The 18,380-nt window shown below is 32.6% G+C and overlaps 1 protein-coding gene across 2 annotated transcripts in view; it reads right to left on the bottom strand.

The window, feature by feature from the left end:
* DPYD (dihydropyrimidine dehydrogenase) overlaps positions 1–18,380 on the bottom strand; it is an 809,798-nt gene that overhangs the window by 679,509 nt on the left and 111,909 nt on the right. For both annotated transcript variants that reach the window (XM_059926787.1, XM_059926794.1), the window contains exon 3: positions 17,773–17,855. In XM_059926787.1, the coding sequence (XP_059782770.1) occupies positions 17,773–17,855 (83 nt within the window). The remainder of the gene's footprint in view (positions 1–17,772; positions 17,856–18,380) is intronic.

Consider the following 18,380-nt stretch of genomic DNA (forward strand, 5'->3'; position numbering starts at 1 on the left):
ATAGTTGATTTACTATATCATGTAAGTTTCCAGTGTACAGCACAGCAATTCAGTTATATATATATAAAAAAATCATATTTAGATTCTTTTCCCTTACAGGTTATTACAAAATATTGACTATATTGATAGTTCCCTGTGCTATACAGTAGGTCCTTGACGGTTATCTATTTTATACATAGGACTGTGTATATGTTAATTCCAGACTCCTAATTTATCCCTCCCACCACCTCTCTTTCCCCTTTGGTAACCATAAGTTTGTTTTCTATGTCTGTGAGTCTCTTTCTGTTTTGGAAATAAGTTCATTTGTGTCCTTTTTTTCCTTTTAGATTCCACATATAAGCGATATCATATGATATTTGTCTTTCTCGGTCTGGCTTACTTCACTTAGGATGATAATCTCTAGGTCTATCCATGTTGCTGCAAATGGCATTATTTCATTCTTTTATGGCTGAGTAATATTCAATTATATAAATATACCACATCTTCTTTATCCATTCATCTGTCAGTGGATATTTAGGTTGCTTCCATGTCTTGGCTATTGTAAATAGTGTTGCTATGAACATTGGGGTGCATGTATTTCTTTGAATTATGGTTTTCTCTGGGTATATGCCCAGGAGTGGGAATACAGGAGCTCTATTTTTAGTTTTTTAAGGAACCACTATACTGTTCTCCATAGTGGCTGTACCAATTTACATTCCCACCAACAGTGTAGGAAGTTTCCTTTTTCTCCACACGTTCTCCAGCATTTAGTATTTGTAAACTTTTTGATGATGGCCATTCTGACCAGTGTGAGGTAATACTTCATTGTAGTTTTGATTTGCATTTCTCTAATAATTAGTGATGTTGAGCATCTTTTCATGTGCCTTTTGGCCAACTGTTTGTCTTCTTTGGAGGAATGTCTATTTAGGTCTTCTGCTCATTTTTGAATTGGGTTTTTTGTTTTTTTGATATTTAGCTGTATGAGCTGTTTGTATATTTTGGAAATTAATCCCTTGTCAGTCACATCATTTGCAAATATCTTCTCCCATTCTGTAGGTTGTCTTTTTGTTTTGTTCATGGTTTCCTTTGCTGTGCAAAAACTTTTAAGTTTAATTAAGCCCCATTTGTTTATTTTTGTTATTATGTCCATTACTCTGGGAGACAGATCCAAAAATATATTGCTGCAATTTATGTCAAAGAGTGTCTTGCCTATGTTTTCCTCTAGGAGTTTTATTGCATCCAGTCTTACACTTAGGTCTTTAATCCATTTTGAATTTATTTTTGTGTATGGTGTTACAGAATGTTCTAATTTCATTCTTTTACATGTAGCTGTCCAGTTTTCCCAGCACCACTTATTAAAGAGACTTTTCTCCATTGTATATTCTTGGCTCTTTTGTCATAGATTGACCATTAATTGATTAATTGATTTAACATTAATCAATATCTTACCACTTTTATTCAACATAGTTTTGGAAATCCTAGCCACAGCAATCAGAGAAGAAAAAGAGATAAAAGGGATCCAAACTTGAAAAGAAGGAAAACTGTCACTGTTTGTGGACAACATGATACTATATACAGAAAATCCTAAAGACACTACCAGAAAACTTACTAGAGCTCATCGATGAATTCAGTAAAGTTGCAGGATACAAAATTAATACACAGAAATCTGTTGCATTTCTATACACTAACAATGAAAGATCAGAAAGATAAATTAAGGAAACAATCCCATTTACCATCACATCAAAAAGAATAAAATACCTAGGAATAAACCTACCTGAGAAGGCAAAAGACCTGCACTCTGAAAACTATGACACTGATGAAAGCAATCAAAGAAGACACAAACGATGGAAAGATATACTATGGAAGAATCAATATTTTAAAAATGATCATACTATCCAAGGCAATCTACAGATCCAGTGCAATCCCCATCAAATTACCAGTGGCATTTTTCACAGAACTAGAACAAAAGATTTTTACTTTTGTATAGAAACACAAAAGAACCTCAAATACCAAAGCCATCTTGAGAAGAAAACATAGAGCTGGAGGAATCAGGCTCCCTGATCTCAGACTATGCTACAAAGCTACAGTCATAAAAACAGCATGGTACTGGCAAAAAAAAAAACATATGCAGATCAATGAAACAGGATAGAAAGCCCAGAAATAAACCCACTCACCTATGGTCAATTAATCTTTTTTCCAAATATAGTAAAAATGGTAAGGGTAGTTTAGTTTTATAATAAACTGTGAAACTGTCTTCCAGAGTGTCTGTAAACTTTCCCCTCAATTATGCTTTAATTGCATCTGACATATTTTGAAGTTTTATTTTCATTATTATTCAAAATGTTTTTTAAATTTCCCCTGTGATTTCTCCTCTGAACCATGGTTATTTTTAAATTTGTTGTTTAATTTCTAAATAGTTAGGCCACTGTAAGTAAGTGGCTGGAAGTAAGTAAGAGAGAAATTGGCTGGAAGTAAGTAAGAGAGAAACTGAGTCACAAAATATAAGGTCAGAGAAGCAGTCAAGAGAATCTGAAATACAAGGGGTATTTTGTAAAAGGGAAAATTGTAGAAATTTTCCCTTTTACTTTAGGTGAGGTAGGAAGCCAATGAGGGGTTTTGATCAGAGGAGAAATATGATCTGACAAATTAATAAGGTCATTCTAGCTGCTGTGTGGAGAACAGACTTTATGGAGCCCATTTGGAAGTATAGTCCACAACCTTGGCTGCATTCAGGAATCACCTGAGATGCTTTAAAAATATTGATGCTAACTAAAGCCTCCCCAACACATACACACACACACACACACACACGCACGCACACACACACACTTCTCATTTAACTGGTCTGGAGTTTGGCTTAAGAACTGGAAGTTTTTAAACTTCCCTTGTCCCCTCATTGGTGATTCCAATGTGCATTCAAGGTTCAGAACTACTGAGTTTGAACATTCTGAATATATTTTTAAAGAAAGTAAACAATGTTTTCTGAGGAATTCTAATAGAGTGCAGAGTATGAGAAAAATGAAGAATAAAAAGAGTTAAGAATGACCCACTTGTTTGGCTAGCCTGACTTCTGGTAAACTACAAGGTGAATTAGTGGTAATGGAGAGGTCTAGGTTGGCTGAGGTTCCTTTCATGCACCATATTCCCAAAGAACTGTGCACCACAGTGGTTTCCCATTTATGTCTTCACCTTTTCTCTTAGCCTATAGCCTCCTAGCCCTTCTTCAGAGCTCAGCTCAATTAACCCCCTTGGGGAATCTTCCTTGTCACATCATCCTATAATCTACACTCTTACCAATACAATTCTCCTTTGGAGAATTATCTTAGTTACAATTTAATATACATTTATGTGGTTATTTGATAAATGCCTACCTCTTCTCTCATTACACTATGATGATAAAGTTCATAAAAATTTGCTCAAGATTGTAACTCTCGTGCCTGCTTGTGCTTTGCACACTTAAGAATTTAATATTTAGGGCTTCCCTGGTGGCGCAGTGGTTGAGAATCTGCCTGCCAAGGCAGGGGACACGGGTTCAATCCCTGGTCGGGGAAGATCCCACATGCCGCGGAGCAACTGGGCCCATGAGCCACAAATACTGAGCCTGCGCGTCTGGAGCCTGTACTCCGCAACAAGAGAGGCCGCGATAATGAGAGGCCCGCACACTGCGATGAAGAGTGGCCCCCGCTTGCTGCAACTAGAGAAAGCCCTCGCACAGAAACAAAGACCCAACACAGCCATAAATAAATAAATAAATAAATAAATAAATAAATAAATAAATAAAAAAGAATTTAATGAATATTTGAACCATGTCTAAGAGTAGTTATCTCCACAAACTTTCAATGTCATTGTGTTTTCAGTGGCCTTGTATCTATTATACTAGAATCACCCTTTTAGATATAAATGCTACTAGAGTTCACAAATACATACATAGCTCAAAACAATAAAAAAATTAGTGTAATAACAAAGCCCTCTTTCTTATTCAAATCTTCTAAAATGCCACAGATGAGATTTGAGACTCTTGCATGTAAAGTATAACTTCATTCCTTTTTTTTTTTTGATCAGTGTTGAATTTTCATTTCGGAAAAACACCAAAAGGAAAGCTATTGAGTGGAGTATGTTAAAATTATCCTTTTTTTAAAATTAATTTTTATTGGAGTATATTTGATTTACAATGTTGTGTTAGTTTCTGTTGTACAGCAAATTGAAACAGTTATACACATACATATATCTAATCTTTTTTAGATTCTATTCCCATATAGGTCATTACAGAGTACTGAGTAGAGTTCCCTGTGCTATACAGTAGGTCCTTATTAGTTATCTATTTTATATACATAGCAGTGTGTATATGTCAATCCCAATCTCCCAATTTGTCCCTCCCCCCGCTTTCCCCTTTGGTAACCATAAGTTTGTTTTCTACATCTGTGGCTCTATTTTTGTTTTCTAAATAGGTTCATGTGTACCATTTTTTTTTAGATTCCACATATAAACAATATCAAATGATATTTGTCTTTGTCTGACTTACTTCACTCAGTATGACAATCTCTAGGTCCATCCATGTCACTGCAGTGGCATTATTTCGTTCTTTTCTATGACTGAGTAATATTCCATTGTATATATGTACCATGACTTCTTTACCCTAACTTCATTCTTAAAATTCAATAAATTGTACTATCAATCAGTATATTACACTCCAATATACACACAAAATTTTAAAATTCTATTAGAAAACATAACCATGTTACAAATATATATATATATATATATATATATATATATATATATAAAACTTATCCTAAATTATAATCTCAAATTATAAATTGAAATTCAAATTTTATGTTAAGGCTCACTGTAATTCTTGATACAGATAGTCCTAATAAACTCTAATACCATTTAATTTCCAACCTAATAAAAAGAGCCTGAGGTTACTAATTTAAAGAAATTAATTAAAACCACAAATAAACACCTGATACATCTATATTTCAAGAATAGCAGTCAAGATGAAAAACTCACTGAGTATATAAACTGTAATTTAAAAAACCAATACAAGGAAATCATCCCTTGCTGATGGTAACTTGTTTCCTTATCAATAACCTCCTAACTGTGACTATTTCTAGGTTTTTAGCTTCATCCATTGCTCCTCACCACTGGTTTTGTTTTAATCTTCTCTTATGATTTTAAAATTAATAAATACATGTTAATGACTTACACAATTTTCTGCACATCGCTGGATTCTATCTAAATACTTTATACAAGCCATCCCTTTTACCGGGAGTCCTACCCCAAGGCACTATGCTCTGAACGCAGAGGTTGAGGGCAGTTCACCCCTTGACTCTGGCACCCAGCCCACACTTGGTATTTGGCAGGCCCCATAATTACACTGATTTGAATAATCAAGAATAGAAAAAGGCTTGCTTACTTTTGTTTTTAGGAAACATATATGATAACTACAATCACTTCTGAGCACAAGATAAACCTGGAATGTGATAAGACATTCAAAGATATTCAATTGAATTATGCTACAAGGAACATGTGAGTGTGACTCTGTGTGTGTGTGTGTTTGTGTGTGATATATATGTTGTATGTGTGTGTGTGTATTTAATAGTTATATGTTTTCAAACACTGAGGGTTTCTTTCCAAAGTACATTTTAAAACCTGAGTACTGTAACATTAACAGATGAGCCTAGATTGAGTCAAGTCCAAATAATCTACCATGTTACATACTTATGAGGATATAAAATATAAAACTTAAGGAATTTATTCATATCCTAAATAGACTGTTTGGAAATTTGTGTAAATATACTACTTCTATGCAACATCATATATAAAATGTATTTATTGTTACATATAAGCAGATAAAAATAATAAATAATCAGAGGCATACAATAATTTAGCATGTTTAGATAATCTTAAGCTTGCTCATATATTTATAGGTTGCAAATAGTATGTATTAGTATTGATATAGTCAAGATATCTTTCTGGAATAACTATATCATCTATAGAAATATATGTGACAAAAATACTTATCATGACCCTTAAAAGCAGGTAAATATTTTGGTGGAAGTGCTGAAAGGACAATCAATTCTCTAAAAATTTCAAGTGAGCAGAATAATCCTGAAGAAATATGAATTGCAAGACAAGTCTTGTATTACTACCAAATAAAAATAGACTTTCATTTTAATGGAATGACCCAACCTAAGCAATGATTCTCAGGCTTCAATTAATGGTTCTAACTGGCTCAAACTTGCTACCCAATGCTTTTTAATTATTTAATATATTTTATTCATATGCAATCATTTAACTATATGTCAAAACTAGTAATTTATTTCTTTACAATGAAAAAATTTCTTATCCTTGTTTCACTATTAAAAAGAAAAAATCTGATTCCTCAAACAGCTTTTTCATCCAAACTGTTTAAATTTCAACACAGTTCTTAGCCCTGGGTGAGAAATGTCTCAAGCAATATTCCCTTACAGAATATGAAATTATAAGCAACATCTAAGTGGATGAAGGAAGAAATGAAATATGAAGGAAAAATATGACAATGACAAATATAATACCAGTAAGTAATTTAACCTTATTGTAAATCATTTTTCTTACCCATCTAAAAAAAAAAAAAAAGATTGCTCTAAACTCTCCTCAAAGATAGAGGGAGATACTGGCAGGATAACTGGTTTGTAAACACAGCACAGATATCGACTAAAAGTTATCACCTATGAGGTCCAATGACAGGCACCCATTTCCACTAAAACTTGATGGAAGTTGATGTTATGGAAGATTTCTAAATAAAATGACTACTATTATTTCTTCTATTTGCCAGCCAAAGTAATGGCCCTTAAAATGGGAGAGAACTATAGGGCTAAAAGTTAGGACATGAACTAAATTAACGAAATTTCTTAGGAGGTTTCTTGGAAGATATTAGGAAGACTGAATTTTAAACATCAGTAACATTTTTTTAAAAAGAGTACAGAGTATCCCATATGGCCTCTCACTGAATCCTAGAAAAAACTTCTTTGTGCACTAGAAGAAAAAGATTTATTCATTATTCACTGATTTATTAAGTAAATATTGATTGATTAAATTTTAAAATAGAGGTAATTCCTCAGAGAGTCCCATGGGTACAAAACTTTATAAAGGAGTTAAATAGACAAAAAACACATCACAATGAATATTTTCCAATAAATATCAGCTATCATGTTATGTGCTTTAGTAGATGCCATGATTCTTCATCCATTTATAAAAATAATTGATAAACTATAATATCACAATGTTGTATTTTCATAGGTACCTCATTGTGGTTAACTAGTGTAAAACCGGAGAGTAACATTATACTGTTTCATAATGTACATGGTTCTTCAACCACAAGCATAACAGATTAATGCTGATTCAGTGGCATTGATATGGATACCTCATGTTGGCTGCATATTGGTGATTTTACAATTGCAACTGATGATTTAATTCTTAATCATGCTTGTTCACTTGCATGAGTAATCTAGGAAATGTAACTTATTCAATTTCAAGGAACAGCCCAGAAACTAGGAGATATGACACCTCAGTAAATGTTCTAAGTCACACTTATTAATAACATTGGAAGAGCTTCATAGTATTTTTACTATTAATCAGAGAAAATCACAAATTCATAATATATGTACCAAACAATTCTTTGAAATTTATTTTAATTGGTTTATGTCAAGTTTGCTCTTAACCAGGGGTCAGTGAACTATGACCCATGGGACAAATCCAGCTGGCTGCCAATTTCCATAAATAAAATTTCATTAGAACACAGCCACAACAATGCAGCCACACTCGTTGGATGACATATTGTCTATGTGGGTGCATTTGCACTATACCAGCACAACTGAATAGTTCCAATTAGAGACCATATGACCCAGAAAGCTGAAGGTACTATCCAGACTTCTACATAAACGGTTTGCTTACTTCTGCTTTAGACTATCAAATTACCATGTTCTGTTTATTGAAGCAACAAATTCAGAAAAAGTAAATCTAACCAGTTAGCTATCTTCACCAACTGTCAGCATGAGAGACTTTTTTTTTCCCAAAAAATAGAGTAAACACAAACTCTCGATGGATAGAATTCAGTATACATCACAATAACCTGTAGAAATAATAGATAAGAAAGGGTAGAAATTTTCTTTTAAATGTAGTGTGCTGATATATGAGAAATGGTAAATAGAAAAACTAAACTGCAATGTATATCTTCTAGAAGAGAAGACTATTACAGAAAAAAATAGAATCAGCTATTGTGTTATATGCGGAATGAATCTAAATTAATTAGAATGAGCAATAACAAAATATACCAATGTACTTATAAACAATAATGAATTATCTATAAACCCATTCTATTATTCTTCTTAAGTTGTAGAAAATGCCAAATATAATTACAAAATACGTATTCAAAACATGTAAACCACTAATTTTCCACTTGTAAAAGCCTGATTCAAAAAGCAATTTACTTTATGGTTTACTTAAGCTTTGTAACTACATTAAAATATGATAGTATATACACAACAGCTTGTTAACAAGATTATCATAACATTAAAATCATAATGTGGCACTTCAATTATGGATACTTAAAATTAAAGCTAATCCTCACAGTACCAATTTTTATCTCCTAAATAATTTTAGCTATTAGCTGCTCATTCAAAGTCTGTATCTAAAATGATAAGCATTCTAGAGTAAGACAGCTCTGTACTTTTCCTCAGTAGCAAAACAAAAGCTGTATCCTTTCTCTGCAGTCTTTAACACACAATCTTTTGCTACTAAGGGAAAAATGCAATTTTTTTTACCTTAGTTAAGGACTATTTATTTATGTTGTTGCTAATGTTGTTTTAAATAGTAACTTCTAATATAATAATACATATTTTCTGTTTTGGTTTTATCGTTCTAAATGTATCAAGTTGTCATAAAATAGCAGTTACAATATTAATTTGATTTTTTTCTGTAAATGTTTCTTTTAAGAAAATATTGTCTAGTTACACAGTGGGCACCAGGGTGAAAGAACCAATGCTCGGATTAACGAATATGATAATGCATTTTATAAGTATATAACTGTATAAAGTCATGCCTGATTTACTTGTGCTGTTGTTTCTCAGAATTTATAATTAATAAGTAGGTAATCATTTCTCACATTCAAGTTCTAATTAAAGTTCAAAGTAGAGAAAAACAGCAAATTAACATAGCTCCTAATTCATATATGCCAATTGCTACCAAATCCATAAATAATCCTCAGGTATTACACATATATTTGGTTTTATTAAACATTAGTGAAAATTAACATAGAACTTTTCTTCTATTTCCCATGAACGGTGAAAAAATTAAATTATCTTTGGCCCATTTGAAACTGAATGACAAATCTTGCTTTCACTCATCCCTGAAATGAATGAAAGTAACACTCCTAAGTTACGCAGTAAACAGATAATACCAAATGTATATGTGTGTGCATACATGTGTGCACATTTGCACACATGTGTAAACTGTGTGTATACATATGTATTCATAGTACACAAATTACATTAACTTAATTACACGGAATATATAATCAAATGCCATTAATTACATATATTTTTACATAATTAAGCATTTTCCTAATGCTTAATCTACATTTTCTAAGCTGCATTTCAATAATGTTATTAAAGTAGTTTCATCATCATTATCTAGAAAAAGTGATGGTGTGCTTTTGTCTTTATATTTTATAAAATCTGAAGATATTCAGCCTGGTTGCCCTCTTTCTATGTTAGGTGACACAAACCACAGACACATGTGCTTATGTGCATAGTAGAGTATGTGCCTCTCTCTCTAACAGAAGTGATAAAGACAAGATATTCTCCTCTGCATGGAAGAAAAGAGGATACTCTTGTAACCTGCTTACTGGGGGCAGAGGGTGGGGGGTGTTTTCCAGAGATTCCTGCTGATTCATTTAGCAAAAAAAAAATTTGGAGAAATATAATTATTATAGGATCAAGAAATATGATTAAAATAGAAAGCTTACACATTGCTTCTGTATCCAATTTCACAGGTCAAACTTTGCATGTAGTTAAAACACACACATACACACACACGGGCTTTATAATTACCTTTATTTTTGAAAACAAAAATATCTTACTGATATTGAATCATATATAATCACTGATCATTATATAACATATTCAGGATTTTAAACAATTTGTGTTTACTTTTCATACCATTAAACAACCTGCTGCTTTCATGAGAAATATTTTAATAATTTCTCATTTTATTTATTTTATACTTCTCTTCAACACCACTTCAAATTTTCTCATGCCTTAGATTTGTTTTCTAAACTACTTATTCAATTCACTATTCATAAATATTTAGGTTGCCTTCTCTTCCCCCTCCTCTTTTTTTACCATTATAGAAGAATTTCATTGAAAGTTGTGCATAAAACTGTAATTCTAACAGATATGTCTAAAAAGCAAATGGATCTCCAAATTTCAAATGCTGTCACACTGCAAGATTTCCTTGACTGGGACAGGGAGATTCATATAGAGATGGAAATAAATATAGAAATTAATAGAGATAGAGTACATATATATGGACATATGTATATATACAAACACACATTTCTGCATATTATATATACACATACACACACAAACTTATCTACAAGTGTAAGGTTAAGTAGGATAGTGGTAATATTCTTATCTCCAAGTCTTATTCAGATGGACAAAATTACTCATAGAGACAGTCTTTTACTTCAATTCATGTAGACGTACCAGTTAAAGAAATACCAGTGTAGTTTAACCATTATGCTTAGCAAGGGATGCAAAATTAATATAACTAAAACAATAAAACAATAAGCAACTAAAACAATATCTAGGTACCAGGAGTAACACATCCCTTAGATCAGATGGCAAACAGCCTCAGTACCACTAGATATTAACACAGGAATGAAACTAAAGTTGTACTTTATAGACTAACACATCTAGAAGGGAAAAACTGAAAAATACTTCTTTTTAATGTCTTTGAATCTCTCTTCAGACCTCACTCTTTCAATGAAAAGTTTAGATTGCTATTTATATCCCTTCTACCTCTCAAAGTCTATGAGTCTAAAGTAAAGCAATAGCTTTAAAGGATTTTTACCTTTCGACTTAAATGATATTTACAATGTACTGTATCTCTTAAAATTATTTTCCTAATTTACATAGTTATACTTTCAGTTTTAACTCTGGATACTTGGCTGGGTTTATGGTACCCCTACAATTACTATTACACACACCAGAAAAAAAGCCAAGAACATAAACTGTGCAACTCAACATCACCATCTAGTGACAGAATTCCTAACACGTGACAAAGCTGAGCAAAAAGGAATAGATTTCAGAGATACAATGTCCTGGTAGTTTATCTTTAGATTAATCACCTAAATGTAACAGCTCTCACTGAATATGTATGGCTCTGCAAATAAAATACTAACCCTTAATTGGCTATGCTTGTACTCTAAAATGTAATTTATATTCTCACCATAGAGGTATATCCATAGATCTCACCAATCTATATTTTTGTGTATTAAGTCATTATCAGAAAGCTTCGTATAGTTTTTTACATTTTTTTCTTAATGAACTATATTCTATATGTAACTTTTCTTTCAGATTTTGACACCCCATTTTCTTAAGTTATTCAACTGAAGTACCTTCCAATTTCATTATTTCTACTACACATGGCCCACTACTGCCTGGGGAAGTAAAAAGGTGACAAAGAGTCACCAAGTTTTTTAAAAAGGTCCCACTTTTCCCCTTGATGTTTAGAAGTTATTACAGGGGCTATGACAGGTACAAAATATAATACAGTAATCAAATCACTTTGGTATGATAAGAGGGTTGAATTGGCAGAGATAAGGGGAAAAAAATGAAAAGAAATTGAGAATTTCACCTCTAAATTCACTATTATCATACTATAGACAGAGATTTCACCTGGAGATGATACATTTTTTTCTGTCCTTAAAATTTTTTCATGTCATCATTTTCAGAAATCCTGTACAGTATTTCCACACAGCCATGGAACTACAATGGACTCTATAAGTTAAACAAAAAATATTCCCTCTGGCATTCTACATTCTAAGACCACACCGAAGTTTTCCAGTCAATTCCATTATGTATGACATATGTAATTTATCTGAAATTACTTCTGCATTTAAGGAAAGGAGTGCACCAATAAGTACTAAGAACCTTGAAACAAACATACCCCTTTTCATATAAATTTAACTTCATGAAATATACTATGCACATGACATAGAAATTATGGACAATCTGAAACTGTTTCTCAAATTATAGAATATAACAGTAAACAAATTGAGTAAAACCTAATTGTCTACTATTAAGGAAACAATAAGAAAATGAAGTTTCTAGAGTATAAAATAATATATATGGTATATCAATAAATATATATACATAATGGTAAATTGTGGCGTATTTAGTTATATCTGGATATTAAAATGATCTTTAACACAGTGTTTTTGAGTGGCACGAGTATCATCATGTTCACTGAAAATTACTTTAGCTCTTTAATATACACGAAACTTCCTTTAACACCTGTGAGGTGAAAATATAAGGTGATTTCTTTTTTCTAAACAGCAAAACAACTGCCTCTTATACCATTTGCCGAGCAATTCAACACGTTCTGGATGATTGGTGTACTCTAATGTAACTACCTCATAGGATCTTCATAGAATAGGTAATACACAGAAAAGTTCACAAATTTCCATCTTTATCTTAAAACTGACCACATTACTAGATTCTTTTATAAATTTCTAGAGTGTTTTTGTTGTTAATTCCATAGAGATTTCTACATACAAGTCATGTCTTTAGAAAATAATAGTCACCTGTCTCCTCCATATCATATTTGTTAATTTTGGTTTTATATCCATTACTATGTTCTGAATCCAGTTTAACTCTTCATTTCTTGAGAGTGTGCATGATGTGTATGTGTGATGTGTGTGAACGTGGTTTAGCCTTACCCTAGACTCTCCTTTGATGATAATTCCATCCGTGAGAGAAAGGTGAATTTCATGTTAGCAACTCAAAAACATCCCTCTGGGGCGTTGCTGTCCAAACCATAGCCACTAACCACATGTAACAATTTACATTTAAAATAATAAAAATTAAATAAAATTAAACATTCAGTTCTTCAGTTACACTAGCCACAGTTCAAGTGCTCAGACACACCATATCAGAGTCCCAATTTATTCTGTTGGAGAAAGTTATTTAAAATTTTTAAATCCCAAAATACGTTTCTCTCTGACACATATTTGCCTAAATCAAGTATTTTCTTAGGCATCTGGTTAGACTCTCCTCCTTTCTGATTCCATGCACTATCATTCGAAATCAGATGCTTTCCCATGGCTACAAATATCAAAATACTTAACAAATCCCAGTCTGCAACCTCCAGTCTTTTTCCTGAGTTGCAGAGTTGTATTTTCCTTTGCCTACTGCAAATTTACACATGAGTTTACCATAGCTATCTCAAATTCATCTGAAAACTAAAATCGTCTTACTTAATCCTCCTCTTCTTTTCTCTTTCCTTATCTCAATTAATGTATATCCAAATACTCAAAATAAAAACATTTGAGTTTAAACTTACACAGTGCTGTATGTCAATTATATCTCAATAAAACTGGAAAGGAAAAAAAAGTTGCATACAAAGTGAAAACAATTTTTTGACTTGCCCTTGATAAATGTCCTTCTTCTTATTTTTTATCTTTATCAATAATTCAACAGATAATTATTAAGCACCTAATATGCTAATACTATGGTAAGGCTAAGAATACAAAGGAGAGCAAAATAGCAATCCTCCTACCCTCATGAGATTTACTATCTAGTAGGATACACAAATAAATTAGACTTTATTCTGAAAGCATAAGAAAACTTTAAAAGGTTTTAAACAGAGCAACAGAGATTAAATCAAGTTTTTCATATATTGAGGCTATTAAGTCACAGAGTCTCATCAGATCTACCTTCTAAATATTTCTAAATTTCTCAAACACACTCTACTCTGTTGACCTCTATACCCTTCTACCTTTATCTTAGTGGGGTCACTGATTTCTCTAGATCTCTCATTCCCTCCACTGTACCCTCCACTCTACTGCCAAAACGAACTTTTGAATTATTTTCTCCCAGTCTGGGTATGAGTTAAAACCTAATAAAATACTTGTTTCATTTAGCCAGCACATTCCAGAGTAGGCTGTAGCCCCTTATACGTTTTAAACAGCCGGCCACAGGTCCTAACATCCAGGATTAGATCCACACATCTGGGATCAGGAAGAAGCACCGGAGGGGTCTAAAATGATTCCTGAGCTGGGACACTGATGAAAGAACAGGTCCAAGACTGCATGGCAAAGACTGCCCACGAACAGGGATTGGATGAGATGACAGAGAATTGAGCAAGGGCAGAGACCTCTCTTTTTTGTTCTAAGCTCATAGCAGTAGTAGAACCTTAATAAATAAGGAGGTAATGCCCAACTTGATGATAAGGCCCAAACACAGCAACCACAAAATGTCACTCTTCAGATTCAGTCCAGTTTTGCTCCAATTTCTCCAGACTACAGACACACTCAAGAGGAGGGTACCACTGTGGGTGCCCGGAGCCACCTGAGGGCTGCTGCAGAGGTTAAGTTAGTGAGAAAAAAAGGATGTTCAATAGCCAAGCTATGTCATGCCCATGGACCAAGAGAAAAAATGCCATGGCATTTTTGGGACCAGGGAAACAACTCAAGTACTGGGGCTCTGAGTCTTCACATCAGGCATTTGATTTTTGTATCTGTCTCCCCAACTAGGCCATTAGCCCCTTGAGGGCAGAGATTCTCTCATTCATATCTGTAACCCCATTACCTGGTGTATTACAGAAACACAATAAATGTTTATTAAATAAATGAATGATCGTATCTATCCCCACATTGTATTTTCTTACCCTATTAGAGTTCTAAAAAGCTGTAAAATAATCTTCATAGTTTTATCAATATATTTAATTCTGTCATCCCCTTCCTTAAAAACCACAATCACTCCTTGAAGTAATTTAAAGTATCTATCATGGCAAGCTAGACTCTATGTAACTGACCTCTAGTATATGGTAACAAACACATTTCCAACAAGCCTCCTGAGACCAGCCCCTGAGCTAACTGAAATTGTTGGCAAATTATTCATACCTGTCTCCCACTGCCCCCTCTCACACTCTGAAATTCTGAATAGTTCCCACCATCCCTGCCAACCTCGTACTGCTTTATTTATACCCAAGGATTCTTGGCATATAAGGAGAGATACTACCAAAGAATTCTGCCTATGTGAGTTTTGCAGGAAAACATACATTCAAAAAAGCTTGAAAAAAATTTGCTTTACATCAGACCATTTTACTGTTCTTGAAATACATCTTGCACTTTTGTTCAATACCTTTCCCTCTACCTGTAAAACTGGCCATATTCAAGGCCTAGATCAAATTTCTTATCCTCTCCATGGTTTTCTTTGATTTGACACTCTTCATGGAAGACAAAAAAAAATGATCATAGATGAGAGAACAATTAATTTTTGCCCCTTGATGCATTCTCCTTTTATTCTATTAGTCACATAACGTTATAACTTTTTGTTTACATGCTTCCATAGTCTCACATATAAAGAATGAGCTCCTGCTGTATTTTCTAAAGGCAAAAACCAGAAGTTTTTAAAAAGTGCTAGGCCCACAGTACACTAAACTGTTGAATGCTTTTGGTAACAAGATTATTTAGTTGTGTTTAGTAAATCTAAAGATTATGAGTGTGTGTATGTATGTGTAAAATATGCTGCCAATGTAAACAAAGTACATTACACAGCCATATGATTAAATGCTGATTTAAATTATCTAGCCTATTGCTTTATCTCATAGCATGGGTGGTTGAGAGGTTACTCCAATCAGGTAATACTTGTTTTTCTCATTAATTCATCTCTACTTTTTAAAAAGCAGAATTTTTGAAAATGGCAAGTATTACAAAATTTGGCAGAATTTAATAATCTCTTCCAACACAGTTCTCCCATAATTCAATTTGTTTTTTTTCTTGATGATGAATTTTCTATACTAATTACATCCTTCCCTTCTTCATTGTATTTCCCTCACTCACATCCATTTTCATTCACATTGCCCCTTTGCAATTCTTTCTATGTTTTTGGCCTTTTATTCAAAGCTTCAGAGCTGGCATTCTCTTTGTCTTCCTGTGGGTCTATGGGTTTACTTCAAACTGAATAGATATAAAAATACAGAGAATAACTGTACAGTTCTAAATAAATGTTGATGTTATGCTTAACATATTCAAAGTTATTATAATAAACATTTACAAAAATGATGTTTTCAATTTATACCTCAGGTAGAGGATAAAGAATATATTGAAAAACAGCAGTTCAGTCATGACTTCTGCATTGGCCTTTTCCACAATACATTTTACTTTATATTTACGACTATTTTCAATAACTTTAACTTTCTGAGAATGTCCACTTGCATTGTATATAGATACAAATTCTCTATTGTGGACTCAGTTTTATTTTTCCCTCTTTTTTATTAGTAAAGACATTAACAATAAAATAGGCTCACTTGCTCCAGCTGGTAATTTCTCAGTATTAGTAATATATTATTCCTCTTTTTGTGACATCATAATCATCTATATAGAAGTACCATGTATCTTTGTGTAGAAGCTACTGTTTCCATTAAATTTAATTACCTCCCCCTGTGGTTTTAAATAGAAGTGGCTTCAAAATGAGGGCAGCTTCTATTAAATTTAATTACTTTCCCCTGCTGCTTGCGTGGTAAAAGGGAGGTCACTAAATGAGAGCAGCTTCTAGACTAAAGTATATGGTAACTGTGTGCCAGCAATAAAAAAATTGTGCCCAAAATACCCTTCTAGGGAGCTTCATAGGTTTATCCTTTCTCCTATTTAAAATTTTTTCTTTAGCCTTAATTTAAGCCCTTAAAAAATGAGCATGGATAGAAGGAGATATATTTTAAAAATCAATTTTAGTTCCACAGGCTAAATCAAGGCAAATATACTATTTCTGTACAAATATATTGGAAATTATCCCACTCAAAGGTTCAAGCTCAGAACTTTTAAGATTAACATCATTTGTTGTCATTTCTCCAGCTGTAAGGATGCTAAGTTTTATTCTTCACACATTTTCAATGTCTAGTAAAAGCCTTCATTGATTCTGATCAGATGGATTTAAAGACTGCTTCCTAAAAGTTATTAAAAAGGTATTAAGTTTAGGGAGATTTCAGAAAAATATTCAGAAATAGTAATGTTAAAAAGGAAAAAAAAGAAAACCCATCAGGTTCATTACAGACTGCTGTATTTGAAAAAAAGTTAATCTGTATGCTTTATAATAGTATGAAAACGTATATCGGTTTAAAAATACTATGGTATAATCCTATAAAATATTTTAATTAAATATTAATTAGGAGAAAATACTACTCAGTTAAAACACCATTGTACTATTTATTTTTTTATACAGGCAGAATGTAGATGAACAACATTTCCATTCAATCACACAGTTTAGTATAAATATAAAACAAGACACCCCTTAAGCATTTTAAGTAACAAATTAAACATTTACATTTTTTACTGTGCACTGAGGCTTAACATTTATGCAGCTTCAAAACCAAAGTACAGCCTCAAGGGAAGTCTCTCCACTGACAAATTAATACCTTAGAGAACAGAGCTGAATGGTGGCAATGAACTCATTTGTTCCCCCAATAATGAAGAATGACTTTTTCTTTACCACATCTGTGACTGTTGCTATGGTGACCCAGACTTACCTCATTGCTTCTCGGAGAGCTCCTCGCTCACCAAGAGTCGTGTGCTTGATGTCATCAAAATTATTCTCCAGCTTCTCACAATTCTGCAACATATTAGAAAAATGCATTAATCCTCCAACATCCTGAGATAAAATTATATCTATGCAATTATGTAAAATATAATTGATTATATTGATTATGGACTCAAAAATATGCACACCATTTTAATTGGGTAGGATTCATTAAAATTGACAGTGTGAATTCAACAGTAACAAAATAACAACGTTTTATGATACAGCTGTCACAGAAGTCTTCTTATCAATTTTTCAAAATTGGGTAAATAGAAGAAATGAATATTATATAAAAGTAGTACAACTTCTAGAGTTTTGAGGTTTAAAAATTAGTTCTCTAAAATAATCTCAAGTATATCAAAGCCAACTGGAATTCAAAAGAAAGTCAATAAAGTTTGAAATCACAATAAATTGTATATGATAAATACCCAGTTCTAAAATATTAGTATTTACTGATATGGAAAGATAAAGCCCAGGCATAATATAATAATAAAAGTTCAAACATTTTGAAATCAAAATTTTAAAATTAGATCTTTAAATAACAGTTATATACAAATT

Source organism: Balaenoptera ricei, chromosome 1 (genome assembly GCF_028023285.1).
Source record: "Balaenoptera ricei isolate mBalRic1 chromosome 1, mBalRic1.hap2, whole genome shotgun sequence".
NCBI classification, from domain to species: domain Eukaryota; kingdom Metazoa; phylum Chordata; class Mammalia; order Artiodactyla; family Balaenopteridae; genus Balaenoptera; species Balaenoptera ricei.